The 21,339-nt window shown below is 43.3% G+C and overlaps 1 protein-coding gene across 7 annotated transcripts in view; it reads right to left on the reverse strand.

Annotated features, from left to right (window-relative positions):
- Positions 1 to 2,096: 2,096 nt before the first annotated feature.
- The window catches only part of LOC308475088 (disintegrin and metalloproteinase domain-containing protein 26A-like), a 43,113-nt gene continuing 23,870 nt past the window's right edge, over positions 2,097 to 21,339 (reverse strand). For 5 of the 7 annotated variants that reach the window (XM_081001923.1, XM_081001922.1, XM_081001921.1 and 2 more), the window contains 15 exons: positions 21,107 to 21,185; positions 19,350 to 19,507; positions 18,098 to 18,263; positions 16,152 to 16,229; positions 15,208 to 15,282; positions 13,383 to 13,451; positions 12,916 to 13,005; positions 10,013 to 10,205; positions 8,436 to 8,541; positions 6,699 to 6,882; positions 5,813 to 5,890; positions 4,893 to 5,004; positions 4,584 to 4,683; positions 4,396 to 4,438; positions 2,097 to 2,339 (listed from right to left, as the gene is read on the reverse strand). In XM_081001923.1, coding sequence (XP_080858049.1) covers positions 2,250 to 2,339; positions 4,396 to 4,438; positions 4,584 to 4,683; positions 4,893 to 5,004; positions 5,813 to 5,890; positions 6,699 to 6,882; positions 8,436 to 8,541; positions 10,013 to 10,205; positions 12,916 to 13,005; positions 13,383 to 13,451; positions 15,208 to 15,282; positions 16,152 to 16,229; positions 18,098 to 18,263; positions 19,350 to 19,507; positions 21,107 to 21,185 — 1,621 coding nt within the window. In that variant the 3' untranslated portion in view covers positions 2,097 to 2,249. The remainder of the gene's footprint in view (positions 2,340 to 4,395; positions 4,439 to 4,583; positions 4,684 to 4,892; positions 5,005 to 5,812; positions 5,891 to 6,698; positions 6,883 to 8,435; positions 8,542 to 10,012; positions 10,206 to 12,915; positions 13,006 to 13,382; positions 13,452 to 15,207; positions 15,283 to 16,151; positions 16,230 to 18,097; positions 18,264 to 19,349; positions 19,508 to 21,106; positions 21,186 to 21,339) is intronic. The other 2 variants (XR_013985101.1, XM_081001924.1) reach the window with 2 other exon arrangements.

A 21,339-nucleotide genomic window follows, 5' to 3' on the forward strand; every position in this document is an offset into this window, starting at 1 on the left:
ACATTTTATTTGTTGGGAAAGCTGCAAGACCAGATAAATGTTATGGCTACCAATGCTGTAACCTTGGGAACAAAAGTGGGCATTAGTAAAGAAGTTGACAAGAATCCGGCACAAGAATCTTTTCCAACTGAACAAATTGAAGAATCTGAGGAGGAATCTGTTGTGATTAAAGTGATGCAAGGGGGAGCCGTAACCCTACAGAGGCAAATGGTGGACTATAACTTGAGGCCTTACAGGATGGCAACTATGAGGAGCCAGTTTTTGGAGATGGAAGCCCGGCTTGGTTTGGAAAATGAAAGATGGAGAGATCACCCTATGTGGAGATCAAATGACTTTTGGGACACAAATCTGAGTCAGGCGGAGGCTGGAGTTTTTAGGGCCTTTGGATTTGAAAGGAGGGTGAAACAAGATTTGGAATATTCTATAGGCCCTACTTCTAACTACGGAAGTCTGGCATACCTGCTAAGAAGGAATATGACTACTGACGGGTTGGAGCTTCACCGAGATCTGTTCTTTAACACCAAAGACTATCAAAAAGACCGGCAGAGGGGACATGAAAGAGATTTAAGAGCCTCGGACTTAAGATCTCCAGGTTGATGGTTTTCCGAGATCGATGGAACTATTGCTAGGGGCCGAAACCGGGGAGGGGAGTTGGTGAAAGAAAACTGGGAATTTAAAATGTATATATTATAATTTGTGTTTTTTTTTATTTATCTTTTAATGAGAGATGGGAAAATCGTGGAATGGAATTTTTTCTGACCCTAGGGGAAACGTTTTAAGAATAAGCTTAGATATATAAGTTTTAAGAGAAATAAGATTAAATAAAGTAAAAGTGGATGATTAATTGGTGAAAGAAAGAATGGGAAAAGACTACTTACAGAAATACCCCAAAATTAATGAATGTTAGAATGATGTTGGATAGAAATTAAGTGGTTTTTAGCTGCAATATTATAAGGGAATATGAAAAATGGATTATTAATAGGTAAAAATTTAATGTTACAATATTTTAAGATTAAAGACTAGGATAAACAAAGAGGGGAAGGATTTGCTGAACTAACAAACTGAATTGGAATACAAAAAAGGGAGGTGTGAGGAGGTCCGAGAAACAAGCAAATGAAAGATAAGTAATGGAAAGATTGAATTGTTTTTAACTACTTTTATTTTGTATTTTTTTTTCTTTTTTCTTTTTTCATTTTGTAATATTTTAAAAATCTTAATAAATATCTTTTAAAAAAAGAAAGATTTCTGTTCTCATCCTGAAGTGTTGCAGGAACCCCCGCCCCAATCATTCAGTTTGTACAAACACGACACACACACACTCACACAAATCAGCCATACATCAGATCTGTACCGTTCCACTTTTATTTTACACCATGAAGGAAGGACAATCAAAGGGGGGCGACTTGACGCAAGGCAGCCATAATCCCCCAAGCTTACCAACACGTCAGCAGCAAGCCCTACCCAGTTGGCATGCCAACCTTGATGGTCCTAGACAGAAGATCATTACACTCACAAAGGACCTGCATATGGAAGTGGATTCAGCACGGACTGAAACAAAGGACAGTGGCCAGTCCTTCCCTCTGGGGGCAGGAAACAGTGAACTCCTCTTTGTCCTCAGGAATGTAATCATGGGGAGGGGGAAAGGAGGAACCGGACAGGTGACAAGACACTCAGGTTACCACCACAGCTCCTCCCTGAACCCCTCCTCTTTGTGACGTGTCAATGATGTAGTCATGATGTGGTCAAGATGTAGTCTTAGGGGTGTAGCATGGGGGAGTAGTAGCTAATAAAAGTTGGGGTCTTCTTTTGTTCAGGGCTTCCATCTTGTTCCACCTTGTGGCAGGTGGGAGTCCTGTCGCAACAGTCTTCAATAAAGACCAAGCCTACTGGCTGCTGTTTTGCTCTGGTATTCCTGGCTGGTGTCCTTGATGTTGTTTTTTGTCCAAGGGAGCCCTCAGATTTCTCCGTTAACAGAAGCAAAGTTCTTAACCCGAGGTACAATTTCTGGGTTAGAAGAGTCTGTAACTTGAAGTGTCTGTAACCCGAGGTACCACTGTATACACATGCAGAACAGACCACATAAATGGCACATAATGTGCAATGTTCAAGAGAGAGCTCATTTTATTTGAAGTGTGGGAAGGCAAAAAACAGAAAGATTCAACAAGAAGATTCAAGCAGGCCAAACAACACTGAGGAAATTGATGAGACACAATACATCTCTCTTGGGAGCACCTGTTATTTCCTTCTGTCTAACAGCACAGTCTAGTTTCAGTTGTTATGTCCGACTCTCGGCTTTTCAGTGACATGCTACATGCTGACCCGAGGCTTGCTTGTGATCCCTAAAAGATAAGAAATGAGGGTTACTATATCCCATTTGGCTCACAAAATGTCTCAGCTGGGACAGTGATGAGGTGAATTTATAGGGCATTTTCCAGAGAAGGTGGGTGGAGAATTTCTGCCACTTTTACAGAACTCTCACAAAGGTTGTAAAAAGTTTGGGATGTGAGGGTACTCGCTATTAGACAGGTTGGCTGAATCATCACTGTCTCCCCACCCCCACCCCATATAACTTGCTGCACTCAGCAGCTGGCTGCTATTGAGTTAAAAATCTCTTTTAAGGATGGTGAAAGAATGTTACTATGTGATGACTTTGTGCTGCTCCCTGCAACATTGTACAGGAAACAAAGGTGTTTGTTTCCTATTTGAAAGAGCAGGTGACTGCTGCTGAGTTCAGAGGCTTTCCCTTGTTAAAGAGGCGCTGCTTCTAGTCCCATCAGTGTGTGTGTGTGTGTGTGTGTGTGTGTGTGAGAGAGAGAGAGAGAGAGAGAGAGAGACTTACAGCAGGGCAGTCCAACCTTTCATACCAAGTGGGCTGCAAGAGGCCTTTGACATAGATCCCATGGGTTGCACAAGGCCAAAATTTGAGCCCTTCCTGAGCCCTCTTGATGCCTTCCCAAAAATGGCTAATTGAGGTTCTAGGCTTTGGGGCAAGGCTCTGGCAAGGTCCTAGAGCCCTCCCACTTCTACCCAATGCTGGGAAAGAGCCAGTGTGGTGTAGTGGTTAAGAGCAGTGGACTCATAACCTGGTGAACCGGGTTCGCGTCTCCGCTCCTCCACATGCAGCTGCTGGGTGACCTTGGGCTAGTCACACTTCTCTGAAATCTTTCAGCCCCACTCACCTCACAGAGTGTTTGTTGTGGAGGAGGAAGGGAAAGGAGAACATGAGCCGCTTTGAGACACCTTCGGGTAGTGATAAAGCGGGGATATCAAATTATTAGGCTTTGGGAAGGTAAATGGAGGACTCTAGGATCCTGTCAGAGGCTCACACCTCCTTCCCAAAGCTCAGCACCTTGCTTACCTGGTTTTGGGAAGGCAGCACAAGGACTATTGTGGTTGTGTATCAAATGTTGCCAAGGGCTGCCAAAAATCCTTGGTCGCATGTTGGACTCCCCTGACCTATAGGATGGTGTAAAGAAACTGGACAGTTTAAAAAGAACTAAAGATCTAGCACATAGGTGGTTTGGAATGTGAACAGGCCAGTCTGCAAATGGAATTAAGACAAACGTGTCCTTCCTTGCTCTTCAGTGTTTTGAATGTTTGTGCATTACACTAGGAGAAATGATTTGGCCAGAGGGTATCCATGCCAGACTTAAGCTGTTGGAAAGTTGTTTAAGTTAGGGACAGCCAGATGTGTTTAATCTGATTTGTTTTGCTTTGTCCCTTTTTTGCTCCTTTTGGGTTTGCTTGTGTGCTAAAATTTCTTCTTTGTTTTCAATGGGGTCCAGTTAAAATGCAGAGAGAAATTCAGACCACCATGTGTACATAGATGGTGTCTGTGCTTAATTTGGGGGGGGGGAGTATTAAAAACTGAACAGTGGAGAATTCTGAGTGCATTGGTTCCAGTTTGGTAAGTTAATTCTCAGCTCCAAAATCCAGGAAGAAATCTGGATGAGAGAAATTTTGCAAGCATCCCTAAGGGTAGGTTAAAATTATCTTTCTGTAACTTGGGTCTAAAGGGAGCAGCCTTAAAGGCCATATATCTCATTGTGATGATAGTGAAACAATGATGTTAACTATTTTTCAATCATGAAGCATAAATCTGCAATATGAGGTACAGGAAGCCCAGTGAAGCCACACTTTATGGTACCTGGATCAGGACTTTGTTTTATTCCAAAGATTAAAGTCTGGCAAAGGTAGGTGGGACGGATATAGAATGCTTGAAAGAAAACAGATTTGACCTTAAGATCTATGTTTTGCAGGACAACGTTCTAAAAGAAATATTTGAAATCTTGGTGGATCATTGACATTCACAGACTTCCTCCTCTGTGGTCAGTAATAAGAATCTGGATTTGTAGGTCTTTTGGACCTCCCAGAAAAGAGCTTTCAGTAACTTACTGTATCTCCTGATCCTATTCTTTTCCAGATCACTCTAGCAAACCTATTGATGAAAACCACAGAGAAGTTAGTAGCCCTTCAATATGGTTCAAGCATTGCAGCAAAACAACGAACAGCTGTCTTTTCTGGTCTTGAGATATAACAACACTGTCACAGTCAGCCTTATCATGAAGGAAACATCTACTTACCAAGCCCCCAATTGCATTCTCTTAAGTGTGGCAACAAAACCCAGAGCAAGGAACAGCAACGCAGCCAGGGTGCCCGTCACAGCGAGGAGACTGGTAGCCACTGCAGGCAAAAATGAGAAAGAACAAAGTATTTCATATGTTCAGACCTACAAGCAGTCACGACTTCCAGCTTTTGTCATGTCCTGAAATAATCTGCAGAGCTGGGGGATCCATAGCTGAACCACAGGCAAGAATGTCCTTTAGTGCCTGGATCTAGGAAAGCCCCTTGAAAGCGAAGAGGCCAAAGTACCAAACCCAATGGATACTTACTCACATTACTCGGAGGCGGCCCACTGTCAATGCTCCCACCAAACCCTCTGCCGGAGCAGAAAGGAGGGGCCCATCCATAGGAACAATGGCAGTTTCTCTTGCTGTTGCACACCTGGAAAACAGAAAGGGTGTCAAGCAGCAACTGGCACATATAACCTACTTGGCTAATATTGTATTCAAACAAGAACTTCCACAAGGATGGCAAGTGCAGGTTTGCCACTGGCAAAGCCAGCAGATGTAAAAAACAAAAAAACAAAACAAAACACTGTTGTAAAAGGAATGTTCTTGTCAACGTGTGTTTTTTTTGCAAATGCTTCATAGGAAGTTGCTACGGGCTCCCCCTTGGTGTCCTGGGTTCCAGAATGCAACAAACAATATTCTGCATGCAACAGTACTGAAAACAACTCCTTTGCTACCCTCATCACAACACAATAGGCTTTAAAATGGGCTCTAACCCAGGGGTCAGCAAACCTTTTTCAGCAGAGGGCCTGTCCACTGTCCCTCAGACCTTGTGGAGGGCCGGACAATATTTTGAAGACAAAAATGAACAAATTCCTATGCTCCACAAATAACCCAGAGATGCATTTTAAATAAAAGCACACATTCTACTCATGTAAAAACACACTGATTCCCGGACCATCCGTGGGCTGGATTGAGAGGGCAATTGGGCCAGATCCAGCCCCCGGGCCTTAGTTTGCCTACCCATGCTCTAACCCATGGTCAGATGCCTTTCCCCACCATCACTCTAGCCACCTACCTAAGCACTTCACAGCAAGGAGCCCATGTTCTACACCACACCCAAGGGTGATCATGTCAAACACTGAGGTTATCGCCTCTTTCCACAGATCAATTGTGGGTTCAACATTAACCTGAGCAGGTCTCAAGGGATGGCATATTTTCTTCTTTTTTTTACTACTTACCCCTCTGTTGCTACATTTTGAAAAATCACAGTCATAATTCAAAACGGCCCGGTCAACACAAGATCTGTTCATGCATATCTGGAAAGGGATGTATGAAATGTTAATTTTATATAGTGCACTGGCAGCTGAAAAGCTTGGATTCTGACAGTTTGGAAGCCAAGACTCCTGGTGAATACTCCTAGGCTGTGCACAAGCAGACCTTGAAACAGGAGGTGCGGGTTCTCCTGCCGAGAGAGCTGTGCTTCCCCCACTCTTTCCTTCATTAATGACACACATAAAGGCTCCAGATCCAGCATTGCCCCACAACCTTGTTTCAGGTGGCCTATCCACTTGTGTGGTTATTTTTTTTAAAAGCTCCTTGCATAGCCAACTGCTTGAACATTTGTTCTGTGCTTTATTTTTTATTATTGCTTTTAGACTGTTCATTTTCATATTTTGATAACTGCTCTGAGAAGCAGAGCGGAAGCTGCCTAATTGACCTAAGGACCAGCTAGTCAGCAATGTGTATCATCCTGCCCTAAGAAAGGAGAAAGTGGTCTGATTACTAAAATGAGCGGTAGCCAATCAGCACAGAAGAACAGGTTTTCCCTGACCTAAGTCTGGAAGAGAAGAATGTATACATGCCTAAAATGTGGGGACTTGCACTTCCATAGTGGGCTCACTGCTCAAATTGTGCATGCCGCTCTGTACACACTCTTAACTAAGCAGATAGTGCTGCTGCCAAAGGCCAGCCAAATGACTTGCAAGATCAGTCAATTAATTAATAAATAAAAACCAGGAATACATATTCAGAGAAGACTGTACTCCCTAGCAAAGCAAATTGCCACCCCATCCCAAGTTAGAATTTGAGAAATCAGAGCCAAGCAAGGGATCCAGCCAAAGTTACCTTGTCAGTTCCACAGGTTGTTCCATCTCTCACTGCTCCAAGATCATAAACATGCTGGCCAATATGACGTTCAAAACCCCAGCAGAACGTACCCTCCACTGGAGTCTGAACTACACTTTGTCCTGTTAACATTTGGGGAATTTTATTAACGTGAGTGCACTGGAGCCTTCCACAAAGAACATCTCTGAAAGAAAAGCGAGGAAGGAAAAATGTTTGGGCAGATCCATACCAGACATTTAAAGCACAATGAATGCACATTTAAAGTACGTGACTTCCCCAAAAGAATTAGGGGAACCTTTGTTTCCCCTTCACAGACATACAGTTCCCAGGACCCTTAATGACAGTTTGCAGAATTCTTTGGGGGGAGTCATGTGTTTTAAATGAGAATCATGTTGGAGCAGAATAAAAAATAAAGGTAGAAAAGAAGAATTCCTGGATGCTAAGATTCAAGTTTGAGGCAAATACTTTTGGTGAGAGAACCCCAGCAGAGATTCAAAATCACAAAATATGCAGCAAAGTAAACTGTGGAAATATAAGCTGTTAGAACCAGACCTTTAAAAAATGCCCTTCCGAGTTCATTCCGAAGTTTCCCACTCCTAGCATAGAAAAAGACCACACATTTGTTAAGTTAAAAATGATTTACAGTACTTACAAACTCTTCCAAGGTCAGGTTCATGTGCTTTTCCATGAAGAAGTCAGAATAGTTGCACAGGCAGTAAAACTTGGCATAGTCACTTGGTGAAAGTTCCTAAATTATTGGTATGGGAACTCAACAGTGACTTGTGAGAGTCATGAGGTCTGACCCCCTCTCACACTGAGCTTCTCAGGTAGATTGGCAGAAAACAATATGTCTGATTACCTAGTTCCTGCCAAGGCAAGCTAAGCTTGGCAGGCAGTTTACTCTATGGTCTTAACCCCTTCATGCATTAATTCAACATAAGCATGTTGGTTATGTGAGGCTTGTTATCCCACACACTGGATGTGTTTTAAAAGTATATCTCCTCCATTCTCAGTGTCAGCTGCTCTGGCCACCCAGGAATCCAGATGAGGTACAGTTTACAATAAGGAGGAGATAACAGCTCACTGAAGAGGCCGAAGGCTGTGAGGGAAAATACACATGCTTAAGGGCTCATCCACGATTAACTTTTCTCCACTTTTCAAAGCACAGGATTGGGCTTTCCTGGTCTGTGTCTGAACACTTTTTTGACCCAGCGTTTCCCCTGTGAAAACCCACTCTTTACCACTGACTTGGTGCAAATGGTAATCTGTGGAAAACCTGAATTGCTGTCTGCTCCAATTCAGCATTAAAGAGCAGGTTTTCTTGGGGAAATTGGCAGGACAAAAAAAAGTGCTCGGACATGAACCAGGAAAGCGCAGGGGGAAAGGTCAGCATGGATGAGCCCCAAAATAACAGGAGAGGGACATACCAAAGGGACCATTTTCATAGTTCCACTGCTTTCAGAAACCTGGCAGTAGGGCTGCATTCTCCATGGCAGCCACTGTGTTGTAACATTCCCTCTCCACACAGGTGCACCTGGCACCTTCATTATACAGTTTTTGCCATGCGCTGACGATGAGCATCTTCACCATGGCCTTTTACACTTGGGAGATACAGACACACACACATTTGGGCCCATCCTATTGTGACTGCAATTTGTCTTGAACTGTTTTGAATGTTATGGGAAATGGAATGAGTAATCTAAGAAAACAAGATACCTGCCCACAGGTATAACCTACTCTTCATAACATTTCCTGTATTTTAGTCCATCCTTGCCACAGTTGCCAGCCTGGTCGCCTCGCATATTCACTTTCTTGAAACAACTCAGTGGGGCCTGTTTTGCACCTGCAGAGAGGGAAAGGGGAAGGAGTGAAAAAATGAGAACTGGCAAGACTAAATTAAGGCATATAAAAGAGGCTATCTAAGTGTTTAATTGCCACAATTGTTATTTGGAGCAGAAGTGTGTACGTTTAAGAGTTCTGAGGCTCCAGAATCTGTCCAAACAAAATTTCTGAGAACTGTTCTCAGCCTTCCAAGATGTGTGCCCAACAAACCTTCACAATTAGAGACTAGACAAATTTCTATTGAGTCTCGGATCTGGATATATAAGTTAAATTTCTGGTTAAAACTTATTCATGCCTGAAGGCCTGGCCCCCTTGACCCTTACCAACCCTTACTGATACATTTCAGTAACAGTGGAAGATAGTGAATGAGAAAGTACTAAACCAAACGCCATTCTTGCTATGAGTTATGCAAAAGCAAAAAAAAAACATATGCCAATGCATCTGAGATTTCGAGTTGCAAAATTATATTAAGTGTAGCTTCTATCTTTCCAACTTTTAGAGGGTGGGCTCTCCTTGAGGATCATCTGATCAAGGTGACTATTCCAAAATTCAGGCTAAATTTAATGTGCTCCCATCTGCAGTACTGAAGGGTAGATACTACAGTGTACCATACTATGAATGCTTATGCCCCTGTGAAGCAGAAAAAATAGAAATTGTAGGACATGTTTTATTGTACTGTTCTTTCTATCAGCTTTCAATGTTCATCTTAACTGTTATTAAAATGTTTACTGCAAACCTGCACATGAGTGTGTTACACATCATCTGGGCTTTCTGCACCTGGGGCCATATAATGAGCAGAAATCTGTGAATTTGGCTGAGCTAGAAATTCAGTATCCATAAAGTTGCCTCACTGAAATTCCTCACCAACACTTGTTAGCAAGCTGGACTGAAAATTCTCAAGAAATTATTCTATTGTAAGTTTTTGGAAAACAAAACTTTTTTGAGTTCCTCCCCAACTGTTGAAGACTTTCAATTCTTCCCTTGAGAATATTCAGGCAACCCCACACCTCCACATTTCAGCATTTGTTAATAGGGTGGGGGATTCTGAGATAACTGTGGATTCAGTTTCAGTGTCATTTAATACTATTTTAATATTGTTGAAGGAATCAGTGGGCCTGGCTCCCTGCTCCTTCAAATCAACCTCTTAGCCCACCACTACTTTCAGCCACCAGCATTAACCAACAACAAAGTTGCATTAATCATTAAGTGGGCTGCAATTTCTCAATGGAGGCTTTTAAAAGAATGTTTCTGTTCCACCCACCCCCAAATGGTTGGAGAATGTCAACTCTCTCCTCATTATGCCAACAAACAGCATGAATAAATTTGGGAGAACCCTAGAGCCTGACATCCACTAAGGAAAGGCTATCAGGACACACAACAAAGCAGAAGATTCCCGAAGCCCTCTTCCCAGATGGCACCCAAGGAATGAAGAAGATTTTTCCTTTTCTTCCCAAAGCGAAGGTTAATCTTGCCTTGGCCAAAAAGAGATGTGCAGTGTTTGTGGAGGTCAATGCAATTCCCCATAAAGCAGCTGTTACTGTTGCTACATGGCATCCCATCTTGTTTATGGACATCTGGCGGGCAAACAGGAGAGCTCCCATTGCAGTACTCCGGAAGGTCACACTCGGAAACAGCTTCTCTGCACACTGTTCCCTCTTCTAACAACTGTTGGAAACAACAATTGAAGCTTCTCATTCTGACTCTTCAACAGAGGCATGTCATGTTTTCCCTTCAGAAACTGAAATTACTTGTGGAGCTAAATTACACAAATTAAAGTCCCAATGTTGGCTGCATTGGCAATGACAAAGCAACTCAGGCAGGGGTGGGGGTGGGGGGATAAAATTATTTCCTTATCTGCCATTTCTCTGCTACAACACTGGTTTCCCCAAGCAGCTCCCTCAATGAGGTTTAAAACTCATGCATGTCCTTGGAAATGCATTGAAAATATTTGTGCCTGCAGTGTGCATGGGTGGACAACTTACAGAGGAATTTAAAGTATAGGAAATTGCAGGTGGGAAAAATGTCAAATGCTTCCTTCCCTGTCATAAATGTCATTTTCTATCTGCCTTGGTGAGTCTGACTGCAAAGCACCATGTAAATGAACCCTCAGGTCTCATTTTTAGTCCTTTTCTTGAGCTCAGTGAAGCTCCTGCAATGCCTCAGTGCCTCAAATAGGCAAAACTGGACTCCCAATATTTCCCCTTTCACCGTAGAATAAAAACATACTCCCATGTCCCCTGGGGCTGAAGCACGAGGTTCTGTCAATAATGCACAGCTTCTGGTGGTTTGGCTGCTGTTGCAAGCCTATTCTGCAATCTGCTGGAAGCCCAAGTATCAAGGGGAACTATGCTGTGTGCAAAATTGTGTGGGAAACCCAGCCAAAGACCATCTTATTAAATCAGACAAAGCTGAAGTGAATTCTTGCTTTAGCCATAAATTGCTCTTGGAGCTCATGGGGCACAGTGGATAGTGACATGGGAATTCAAGGCCTAACAGCCATTCATTCACTAGGTGGCCTGGGGCAATTCACCATTGCTTTCTACTCTTCAGGATCATTGTGTGGCCAAATAAGATGACAGCTAGGAAGTACTCTATGTATTCAAAGTACAGCCTAAATGTGGGGGCCAGGGGTTTGGGAGTTTTCTAAAAATGACTGAATTTTTTCCTTGAAAGGGATAAAATTTCAGACAAATGGGGGGCAATGACAGGGGAGCCAAGTCCTCTCATAAAATCTGTGGGTCAGGGGACCAAGTTGAGGAAAGGCAAAATTCTCCATCCTGGTATGGGGCACCTCACAGTGGCCACAGGTGAGAGCCACCATTTTCTTTCCCCCTCCCCTAATACCTGAGAATGACACTATATGGAGAAGCTGCTGCTAGACTGCTTGCTTGCTCACGAGTAGCCTAACCATTCATCAGCCAGGATGGCTGGATGTTGACTATGGTAGGGTTACCAGACGTCCCCGGTTCCTGGGGACAGTCCCCAGATTTGCAAATCTGTCCCGGGACAAATTCCGTCCCTGGAATGTCCCCAGATTTGCAAATCTGTCCCCGGGAAATGTGGCAGCGGCAGCCTCAGCAGCCTGGAGCCAGCCTGGTAGCGCAGTTAGCTTTGGCTGGCTTCAGGAGCTGCTTACTGCCGCTGCCGTTGCCACAGGGGAACCGGGGACGTTCAGTGGTACAGATCTCCTGCCCCCTGCCCCCTTTGTTTTGACCGATCGGGGGAGGCTCGGGAGTTGCGGGTAGGCGGCCCACCATTGTCCAGGAGGGGCGCAGTTTCTCTGCCGGGCAAGGTGTAAAGCCCTTCTTTTGCACCCTGTGAAACATAAATGTGCAGAGTTTTTAAAAAACTGGGCAATGGCGCACCGCGCGCCTGTAACTCCTGAGCCTCCCCCAATCTCCTGCCCCCTTCCCCCTTTGTTTTGACTGATCGGGGGAGGCTCAGGAGTCGCGGGTGGCTGGCGGGCGGCTGGCCATTGCCCAGGGCTTTGCACCTTTATACAATATGCATGTGTGCTTGGGCCAAGGGTCTTTTGCCTCACCATCCCCACTACTGACTCCCTGTTGCTACTCAGCTTCAAAAAAAGGGGGGGGAGGCGTCCCCGGATTCATTTTTAAAAATCTGGTAACCATAGACCATGGGTGTGTGTGGAAAGAGGCTGCAAGACTCTAGCCTCCTGATGATTGATGGCTTATATGCTTCAGAAAGAGTACAGTGGTACCTCGGGTACTTAATTCGTTTAAGAGGTCCGTTCTTAACCTGAAACTGTTCTTAACCTGAAGCACCACTTTAGCTAATGGGGCCTCCTGCTGCCGCCGCGCCGCTGGAGCACGATTTCTGTTCTCATCCTGAAGCAAAGTTCTTAACCTGAAGCACTATTTCTGGGTTAATGGAGTCTGTAACCTGAAGCGTATGTAACCTGAAGCGTATGTAACCTGAGGTACCACTGTAATGGAAAAGAAAGACCTAAGAAGGTAGAGGCTGGCTCTTGAAGGGGGGGGGGGTGGTAAGCGGCAGGCTGCTTTATCTATCCTCTCCCCTCTTCTCAAGCAGGGCTTTTCTGGTCTGATGGGAGTACGGCGCATGGAGTGCAGCCAGCTCCTGAACAGGAACTGGGATACAGCACAAGATGTTGGCATAGCATTCCTCTGACAAGGCTGGCTGGGGGTGGGATGGGTGGGCATAAACACCTTCATCCCAAAGCCATAAGAACAATGCTATATGATGACGTAGCATTACTCTGACAGAGTAAAAAAATTTAGTGCTCCACTTTGGGCAGAAATATCTATTGGGCTGGCCATGGGTGGGTGCTGGAGGGGAGTTCAGGGCATCCCTAGTTATTACATTTATTTGAAATATGCTGTTTTTATATTACCTTACATCTCTCGCAGCAAAGTCCATAAAGACATTCAATGCCTGGTGATAATTTACAGTCCTTTTGGCAACAGCCATTCCTTTGGCATTCCTGCAAAAGAAGGAATTATCTCTCAATACTGTACTTTAAATGCAGTCTCTTAGACTAACTGTGCCATCGGGTGTATTCATTTATTACATTTGCCAAGCTGCCTTGACCACCAGATGTCCTCCATCCTCGGTCTAAACTTAAACTGCAAATTCCTTTTGAGGCAAGGGCTTGTCTTTTTTTTTTTGCTTATATGAGGTCAAGAAACTGGAGGATCGCGGCCAAAAGCAATTTTATCTGACTTCCCAGCAGGCGTACCATATTTTAATCAAGAGATTGTAAAATGTTTGGTCACTATTGCACTTGTAAGGAAAAGGAAAATGTTTTAAGGAATACAGATATTCCATATCTTAGCATTATAACATTAATCTACAACTTACACTGGGCCCTTGGAATTCTGGAAAGTTGCTATCCATTAATGAACTGATGATCCCTGATTCACCCTCTTCCTATAAAAAAATGAAAGAGTTGTGGCATGGCTCATAGTATCTACTTTCAAATATCGGAGCAATACATATTGGTTCCCGAATGCTACACAGAAACAAGACACTGCAGATACCTTTCTTTAGCTAAACATTGAATGAAGGAGTAGACAGTGCAATTAAGCAACTTTAGGAAGGTCACAAAACCAGGAAGGATTACAGATACTTAAAAGGATCAGCCATAAACTAGAGGGCTGACATATCACAAGCGACACTACAAAATTCAAGACAGGCTATACTGAAGAATCTGTAAGAGCTAACAGATGAAGTGGGAGAAATAGTGGGGAGAGCATCCTGTGACTAAATGGGTCAGAGGTGCAATAAATGTATCATTTTATTTATTAAATTTGTATACCACCCTTCATCCATAGACCTCAGGGCAGTTCACAACATAAAAATACAATATAAAAAACCACAAAATGTGTATATAATATAAAAGCAAAAATTAAACACGTACACACTAAACAATACCCCCCTCTCTACCCCTTCCTACAAACACATTTAAAAGGGGTATAAGATGTTAATCGGGACGCGGGTGGCGCTGTGGTCTAAACCACAGAGCCTAGGACTTGCCGATCAGAAGGTCAGCAATTCGAATCCCCGTGACGGGGTGAGCTCCCGTTGCTTGGTCCCTGCTCCTGCCCACCTAGCAGTTTGAAAGCACGTCAAAGTGCAAGTAGATACTGTATTTTTTGCTCTATAAGACTCACTTTTTCCCTCCTAAAAAGTAAGGGGAAATGTGTGTGTGTCTTATGGAGCAAATGCAGGCTGTGCAGCTATCACAGAAGCCAGAACAGCAAGAGGGATTGCTGCTTTCACTGCGCAGCGATCCCTCTTGCTGTTCTGGCTTCTGAGATTCAGAATATTTTTTTTCTTGTTTTCCTCCTCCAAAAACTAGGTGCGTCTTGTGGTCTGGTGCATCTTATAGAGCGAAAAATACGGTAAATAGGTACTGCTCTGGCGGGAAGGTAAACGGCGTTTCCGTGCGCTGCTCTGGTTTACCAGAAGTGGCTTAGTCATGCTGGCCACATGACCCGGAAGCTGTACGCCGGCTCCCTTGGCCAGTAAAGCGAGATGAGCGCCGCAACCCCACTCGGTCACGACTGGACCTAATGGTCAGGGGTCTCTTTAAGATGTTAATCAGCCAAAGGCCTGGTTAAAGAGGAACATTTTTGCGTGGCGCCTAAAGGTGTATAATGAAGGCACCAGATGAACCTCCTTGGGGAGAGCATTCCCAAGCAGGGAGCCACTGCAGAAAAGGCCTGTTCTCATGTTGCTACCCTCCAGACCTCTCTCGGAGGCGGCACATGAAGAAGGGACTCAGAGGATGATCTCAGGGTTCGAGTCTGTTCATATGGGGAGAGGTAGTCCTTGTGGTATTGCGGTTCGTAGCTGTTTAAAGCTTTATAGGTCAAAACCAGCACTTTGAATTGGGGATGGAAACTATTTGGCAGTCAGCGCAGTTGGGCCATGATTAAGTACATTGTGGAGTACTGGGATATCCAAGTTCCAGTACTGATGACACCCCACCACAGCTGGAATGGCTCTCTTAACCAGGCTTGCCTGATAGCAACAGAGAGTCCCAACATCAACGTTGTTGTTTTAACGTTTTTTTTCAAAAAGTCATTTACATTACATGAGTTACATAGTAGCAAACAGTCAATGAAGCATTATGTGTGACAAGAAATGAAATAATTTTAATAATATTTTACTAAAAACTTACAGACATAACTTTAGACCGTGGGTCATCAGCAAACAAATATTGGTTCTCTGATCTTTGCATCCACTGTCTAAAAAACTAAAAGGGAGTTACAAAACACTTTACTTCATTTACTCTTTTATACTGCTATCTGGCTTCTACCACTGAATCAATTTAAATAAATCTAAATATTGCAAAACCTCTGAAACATGTATTGGCTGACTAAATCACTTTCTTTTAAATATATTAACGTAACCTTTACAAGATACAGAAACTGTCATTCATTGTAAAGCCATTACTACAATTTTCATTAACTGCGTGAAGCAACTTCTGAGGCAAGTGCAATGCTTTTAATCTTCCAAGCAAGGTCATTAAAGGCAAGGCTAATATATTTAAAATAAAGTGATTTTTTTTTCAGTCAATGCATGTCTCCTCTCCTGTGAAGATGTTGGCTGCTGATGTCAGTCCAGCTCTGTATCTGTTATGTTAACATTGGCAGAGTCACAAAGCAGCCCCAAAGTTCCTTCACAGCTTCCAGGGGTCTGTCCTGTAGAACTTCTTGGCAGTGGCTTAGTCACTCAACATGTTGACTGCTTTCTTACTGCTAAGGGAATTTTCATGTGTGAGGCTTTCATGACAAACAAATCCCATTATGAAACTTTGGAGACTGCTAGTATGGTCCACAGAACAGCTAATCTTTATGTGGAAACATGTTAATAAAGCAGAGCACTTCAATATCCAGCTGGGACAAAACAACTTTTTGTTATCGCATGCTTCAAAAGGCAGCCAAATTTCCTTGTACTTCCTTTCATACAGGGTAAAACTAAATGGCCTAGCTATGTGGTGTTAGCCAGCTGGCATTCCTCATCACACAACCAAAGACACTACTACTACTGGGAGACCCAAAGACATATAGCAAAATTTGATGTAGGAAACAGTGTAATTCTACTAATATTTTATCCACTCACCTGAGACTGTATTTTGGCTCCTGAAAGTTTTGTAATTGGCTGCAGAAATATATTCAGGATCCCTGCCTCTTCTAGTTCCTGATAAAAGAAGAAAAATATACTGAATGCCACAGCGTAGCAGCTCTTTCATGGCTGTTGCCTTGAGAGATTTGCGAAACAGAACTATGTGGGGATGATGGGCGTCCTCTGTACCTGTGCTTTTCAAACCTTCTGCCTCTCAGGGACAGGGTGCCACTGCAATGAGTTTCTCTTTAAAGTCACCTTAAGTTGCATATGAATATACAACCCCACACTCAAGAATCCTGGAAATTGTAGCTGTGTAAGGGGTAAACTGGGGATGTGGGTGGCGCTGTGGGTTAAACCACAGAGCCTAGGACTTGCCAATCAGACGGTCGGCGGTTTGAAGCCCCGGGACGGGGTGAGCTCTCGTTGCTCGGTCCCTGCTCCTGCCAACCTAGCAGTTCAAAAGCACGTCAAAGTGCAAGTAGATAAATAGGTACCACTCCGGCGGGAAGGTAAACGGCGTTTCCGTGCGCTGCTCTGGTTCGCCAGAAGCGGCTTAGTCATGCTGGCCACATGACCTGGAAGCTGTACACCGGCTCCCTCAGCCAATAAAGCGAGATGAGCGCTGCAACCCCAGAGTCGGCCACAACTGGACCTAATGGTCAGGGGTCCCTTTAACTTTACCTTTAAGGGGTAAACTACGGTTCCCAGAATTCTTGTGAGGGGTGCTTTAAAGGTATGGTGTGTACAGAATCTTAATGTATGTACTTAATAACACACACCAACTTACTTAATACCTCTTGTAGGAACATGTGGCACAAGGGCAACTGGAACCTGTGCTCTCCTACTTCTTGCTGTCTCCCTAATTATGAGTCACATCATTCCTTGCCCTATCAACCAAAAAAAGTGGGTGTAATCCAGTAATTGTTTTTCAGGGGGAAATGCCTTGACTCAATAAAACTGAAAATTGAGGCCCCTTTCTCAGTGATGTGGGAGCCATTTTTCTATGCAGCTGTGGAGTGTGGGTGGAGTATTCAAAGCCATTTTCTTGGCTCTTTCATACCTAACTGGCATGTTTTCATATAATAAATATACCCATTCTAAGAGAAAGACCTACGCTATTAGACCTGCCCATACTGCTGCAGGAGAAAGGGCTGTTATGTTTTTATAGTTATTTCTGTGTTTTGTGTTTTTAATGGATCTTTTAATACTATCTTAATTCTGTTAGTATCCAATTACATTTTAATGACTTCTATGTTTTTCTCTTGTTCTATTTTATCTCTGTCACAGACTGGGGAAAAGGTGGGATATAAATAAAACAACAACAACAACAACAATCCTTACCCAGAAGAGATTACACCATAGAAAAACAATTCTCACCCTACTCTGTTTTTCTCTTTGAGAAAAGGCCCTCAGACTAGCAGTTTTAGTGAAGTAATTTGGTCCTGAAAAGTAAATGATCTAGGCTGCATTCCTATATGCATTTCCTTGGGGAATAAGTCTCATTTAACATAACAGGACTTATATCTGAGTAGACAGTATAAGGCTATGCTTGTCTAAATAAGCTCTGTTAAGTTTGGTGGGACTTATTTAAGTATGATACAACCGTAGCATTGATTTGCTAAGAATACAGAACAGAAGATTTCGGAGCAGACTGAAAAGTTAGAATCAGTCATTGTCCTCCTGAGCAATTCCACAGCTCGGAAAATATATACATCCACACTTTATTACCGTATTTTTTGCTCTATAACACGCACCCGACCATAACATGCACGTAGTTTTTAGAGGAGGAAAATCCATAGGCATGCCACCCATAGGCACTCCCTCCATAACACGCACAGACATTTCCCCTTACTTTTTAGGAGGAAAAAAGTGAGTGTTATGGTGCAAAAAATACAGTAATTCTTCTGTGCACATCTTTCAGAGCAGTCTTAATGCCTAACCTCATCGTGGCCGCAGTCACACTCTTCGTCATCCTCAATGACACCATTTCCACACTTCTTTTTGCTAATTACGTTGCTAGGAATGTCAATAAGACACTCTTTTCCTGGTTTTCTTATTGCATCATAATATACCTTCCTGCTGCAGTTACTCAGCCTTGAGCATGTTCTGTAACAGAGGAGAAATTATTATCCGGTATGATGAAATGATTTATTAAATATATTTACTATACAAATTTGTATCTTGCCTTTCAGGGTACAAATTCTTCTAAGGTGCTGTACAACAATAGATAGAAACAAAAATAAATAGTTAAATTATTTCAAATCCTCAAAATATTGAAACACACTAGGAGAAAATGTATAAAACCACTTATTCCTTAATAGAGGTTACAGCCAGATGCTTAGGCTAAGGAAGCCAGGAAATAACTGCGCCATGCTGCTACTCAGTGAGGAATACACTGTAAGCCCCACTCACCTGCCATCTCATACCGGGTTCCTTTGTTCTAATGGCTCACTGCCCGACACAGGAGGCTAGTCTGACTTAATTAGCTGTTAACGTACGCTGATTCCAGATGATTTGGAAGTATCTAGTACAGATCTTAATACACAAGGTCTAGCTATCACCTCACACAGGAGACTAGCTTAGCTTTTGACACCCCAAGCCTTAATTTAATTCTACTGGACCCAGGAATTTAGCGTGTCTACAACCCACAAACTCATAACAATACTTTGTAAACAAATATAGTTTTTTATTTCATCTAGCTGATAATTAAAGAGAATTCCTATCCTGCTTATCTTCTCCAGAGAAAATCCACAAAGGAGCTTAATGTGTGTGTACTGTAGAAGGTTCTTCCAGTGGGAAATCTACCAAGAAACTGTTCAGTTCTCCACAAAATTATTGAGAATGACGTACTCTAGCATAGCTCCCATTTATTTCAAGAGGGATTACAAAATAACTTTCAGGTGGAACTGCCTACAAGTTACCTGAAGCACATAATTAGCAGCTTCGTCATCATGCTTGTTGATGGAAAGGGCAATTAAGATCAGGGTTGCAGTGGGGGAATGAAAGTCGAGCACACAGCACTAATGGGATACTTAATGTAATCTGTAGTTTGACTCTAAGAAGGACAGCCGAGCAGAACGTCTTTAGTGGCAAGAAATGAACTGAGCAAAAATATAACGTGACCAGCTTTTCTTTCCAAACCCAGACAAAAACACTAGAAAGAAAGAAAGAAATCAATTAAGGACTACTCACGGATTGCCGGTTGCTGCCATTATACACCTGCCAGGCTTGGTGCAATTACAGTCACAGCCCCGAACTTTGTTTAAGGGTGTGTCATCATGGCCAAAGCCAAGAGAATGACCCAACACATGCGCAATTGTTTCAGCATCAACTTTAGGATTTCTGTATGTCTGAGATACAATGAGGAAAAGGAAAGAAGGGACTGAGGTCATCAGAATATCAAACACTTTCAATAAATACACACTTCATTTACATCCTTTGAGTATATTCCAACTGCTTTAAAAATATGCAAATTGGGTTCTACCCTACAACTATATTTTTTGGAAGATGATTTCAGCATTTGTGCTATTGAAAGGAAGTCGTTTTTCTCTCCCCCACCCCCCACGTTATGCCTTAATACATTTTGAGACCTGGATTTGTTTTGTCCTTGCCACTTTCCTCTTTTTCAACAGCCCACTCCGCCCCCAGTCCCAAGCTGAGTAGTTCACATGGAGGCCTGAAGAAGAACAGCTGATTCCTCCATTCCCTCAGCAGGATCAGCCATGAGACAGAAGACCAGAAGCCCCTGCTGACCTGCCTGTCCCATTCCCACCCCACTTCCTAGACCAACAACCACCAGATTTCATCCTCCTTCCCATCAGCAGCCCCTCAAGTTTGACAGAGGAGACACAAATCCAGTCATCCACCACCTCCTGTGAACCTTTCCAAACTACACAGCAGTCCCCAATGATGCCAGCCGTAGTACCAGAACAGGCCTAACGCCAAGCTAAGGTCTGAGCCCTTTCCAAACACTCACCCACCCCACCCCAACCTATGCTCGAGGTCTGATGCCAGACATGGTCCCATCCTCCCGGTCAATCCCTCTTTTTCCTCCCCATCACCTTCACTCAGATGGAGCTAGTTGGGGCCTTTCCCATGGCACCGCAGCCTCATCACTTGATTAGAAGCCCCTGTGCTTGCCCATGCAGGCCACCTCCATTTTCCTAACTGTGGCACTGGGCCAGGTTAGATCCAGCTGCTAATGATGGATGGACATTGAAGGCTGTAACCAAGTGCCTACTCAGCATAGGTCCAGTAAAGATGTTTTCAGTGGGGTTGCACTCACCCTGAAGGATCAAGTGCACTGCTTGGGGGTAATTGTTTTTTGCCACTGGGTGTACAACTGGTCATGTTGCCTTATACTAGCTTCAGCTGGTGGCCCAGCTGCAGCTCTGTCTGGATGGGAATAAACTCACTTCAATGATCTATGCCCAGCTAACCTCATGGCTGGATTACTGCCATGTGTTGTAGCCATAATGGCTCTCCTCTGCTTCCAGAGTCAGAGGCAGTATGCTTCTGAATAACAGTTGGAAACTGCAGGAGGGCAAGGTACCGCTGTACTCAGGTCCACTGGCCTGATCCAGCTGCCTATTCTTATATTGTTATGAGACATTTGTGTAAAGCAACTAATAAGTTAATTAAATAATAGTATTATATTTGTACAAGGGGTGAATGGTGATAGAACTATCACTCTTGCCTCAATCTACAGTCCACATTTGAGCCAAATCTCCTTTCCCTGGCAGCTGTGTTATTTACATCTTTTTTTAAAAAAAACTGCAGCAAATTTCCTTTGGTCACAGGTAGCTTGGCCCCAGTGGAATGCAATGGAATGGAAAGGAAGGTCTGGAGAACTAGTGGCTGAACCCCTATTTACCTTCCTCCCTCTGGCAGCCTACTAATTTTAGGAATATATTACAAAGACAAAAATAAAGATACTGATAATCACCTACATGAATAGCAGACACTGAAACTAGAGTGTAAAGACAAAACCGGTCCCCCCAAGAAAGTCCAGCAGGAAACCCTTTAGCCCTATAACATAACAGAAGATATTACTGTACATGTTATAGTTATAAAACACTGCAAAAGTTACAGAGTGGCTATCTTGCCCAAGTTTATGAGCAGAACATTTTAATCTTCCTTTAATCTACAGATTTAATGTAAGCTTCCTCCCTGTGTATACTTT

Source organism: Podarcis pityusensis (assembly GCF_964106645.2).
Source record: "Podarcis pityusensis genome assembly, chromosome: 4".
Lineage (NCBI taxonomy): Eukaryota > Metazoa > Chordata > Lepidosauria > Squamata > Lacertidae > Podarcis > Podarcis pityusensis.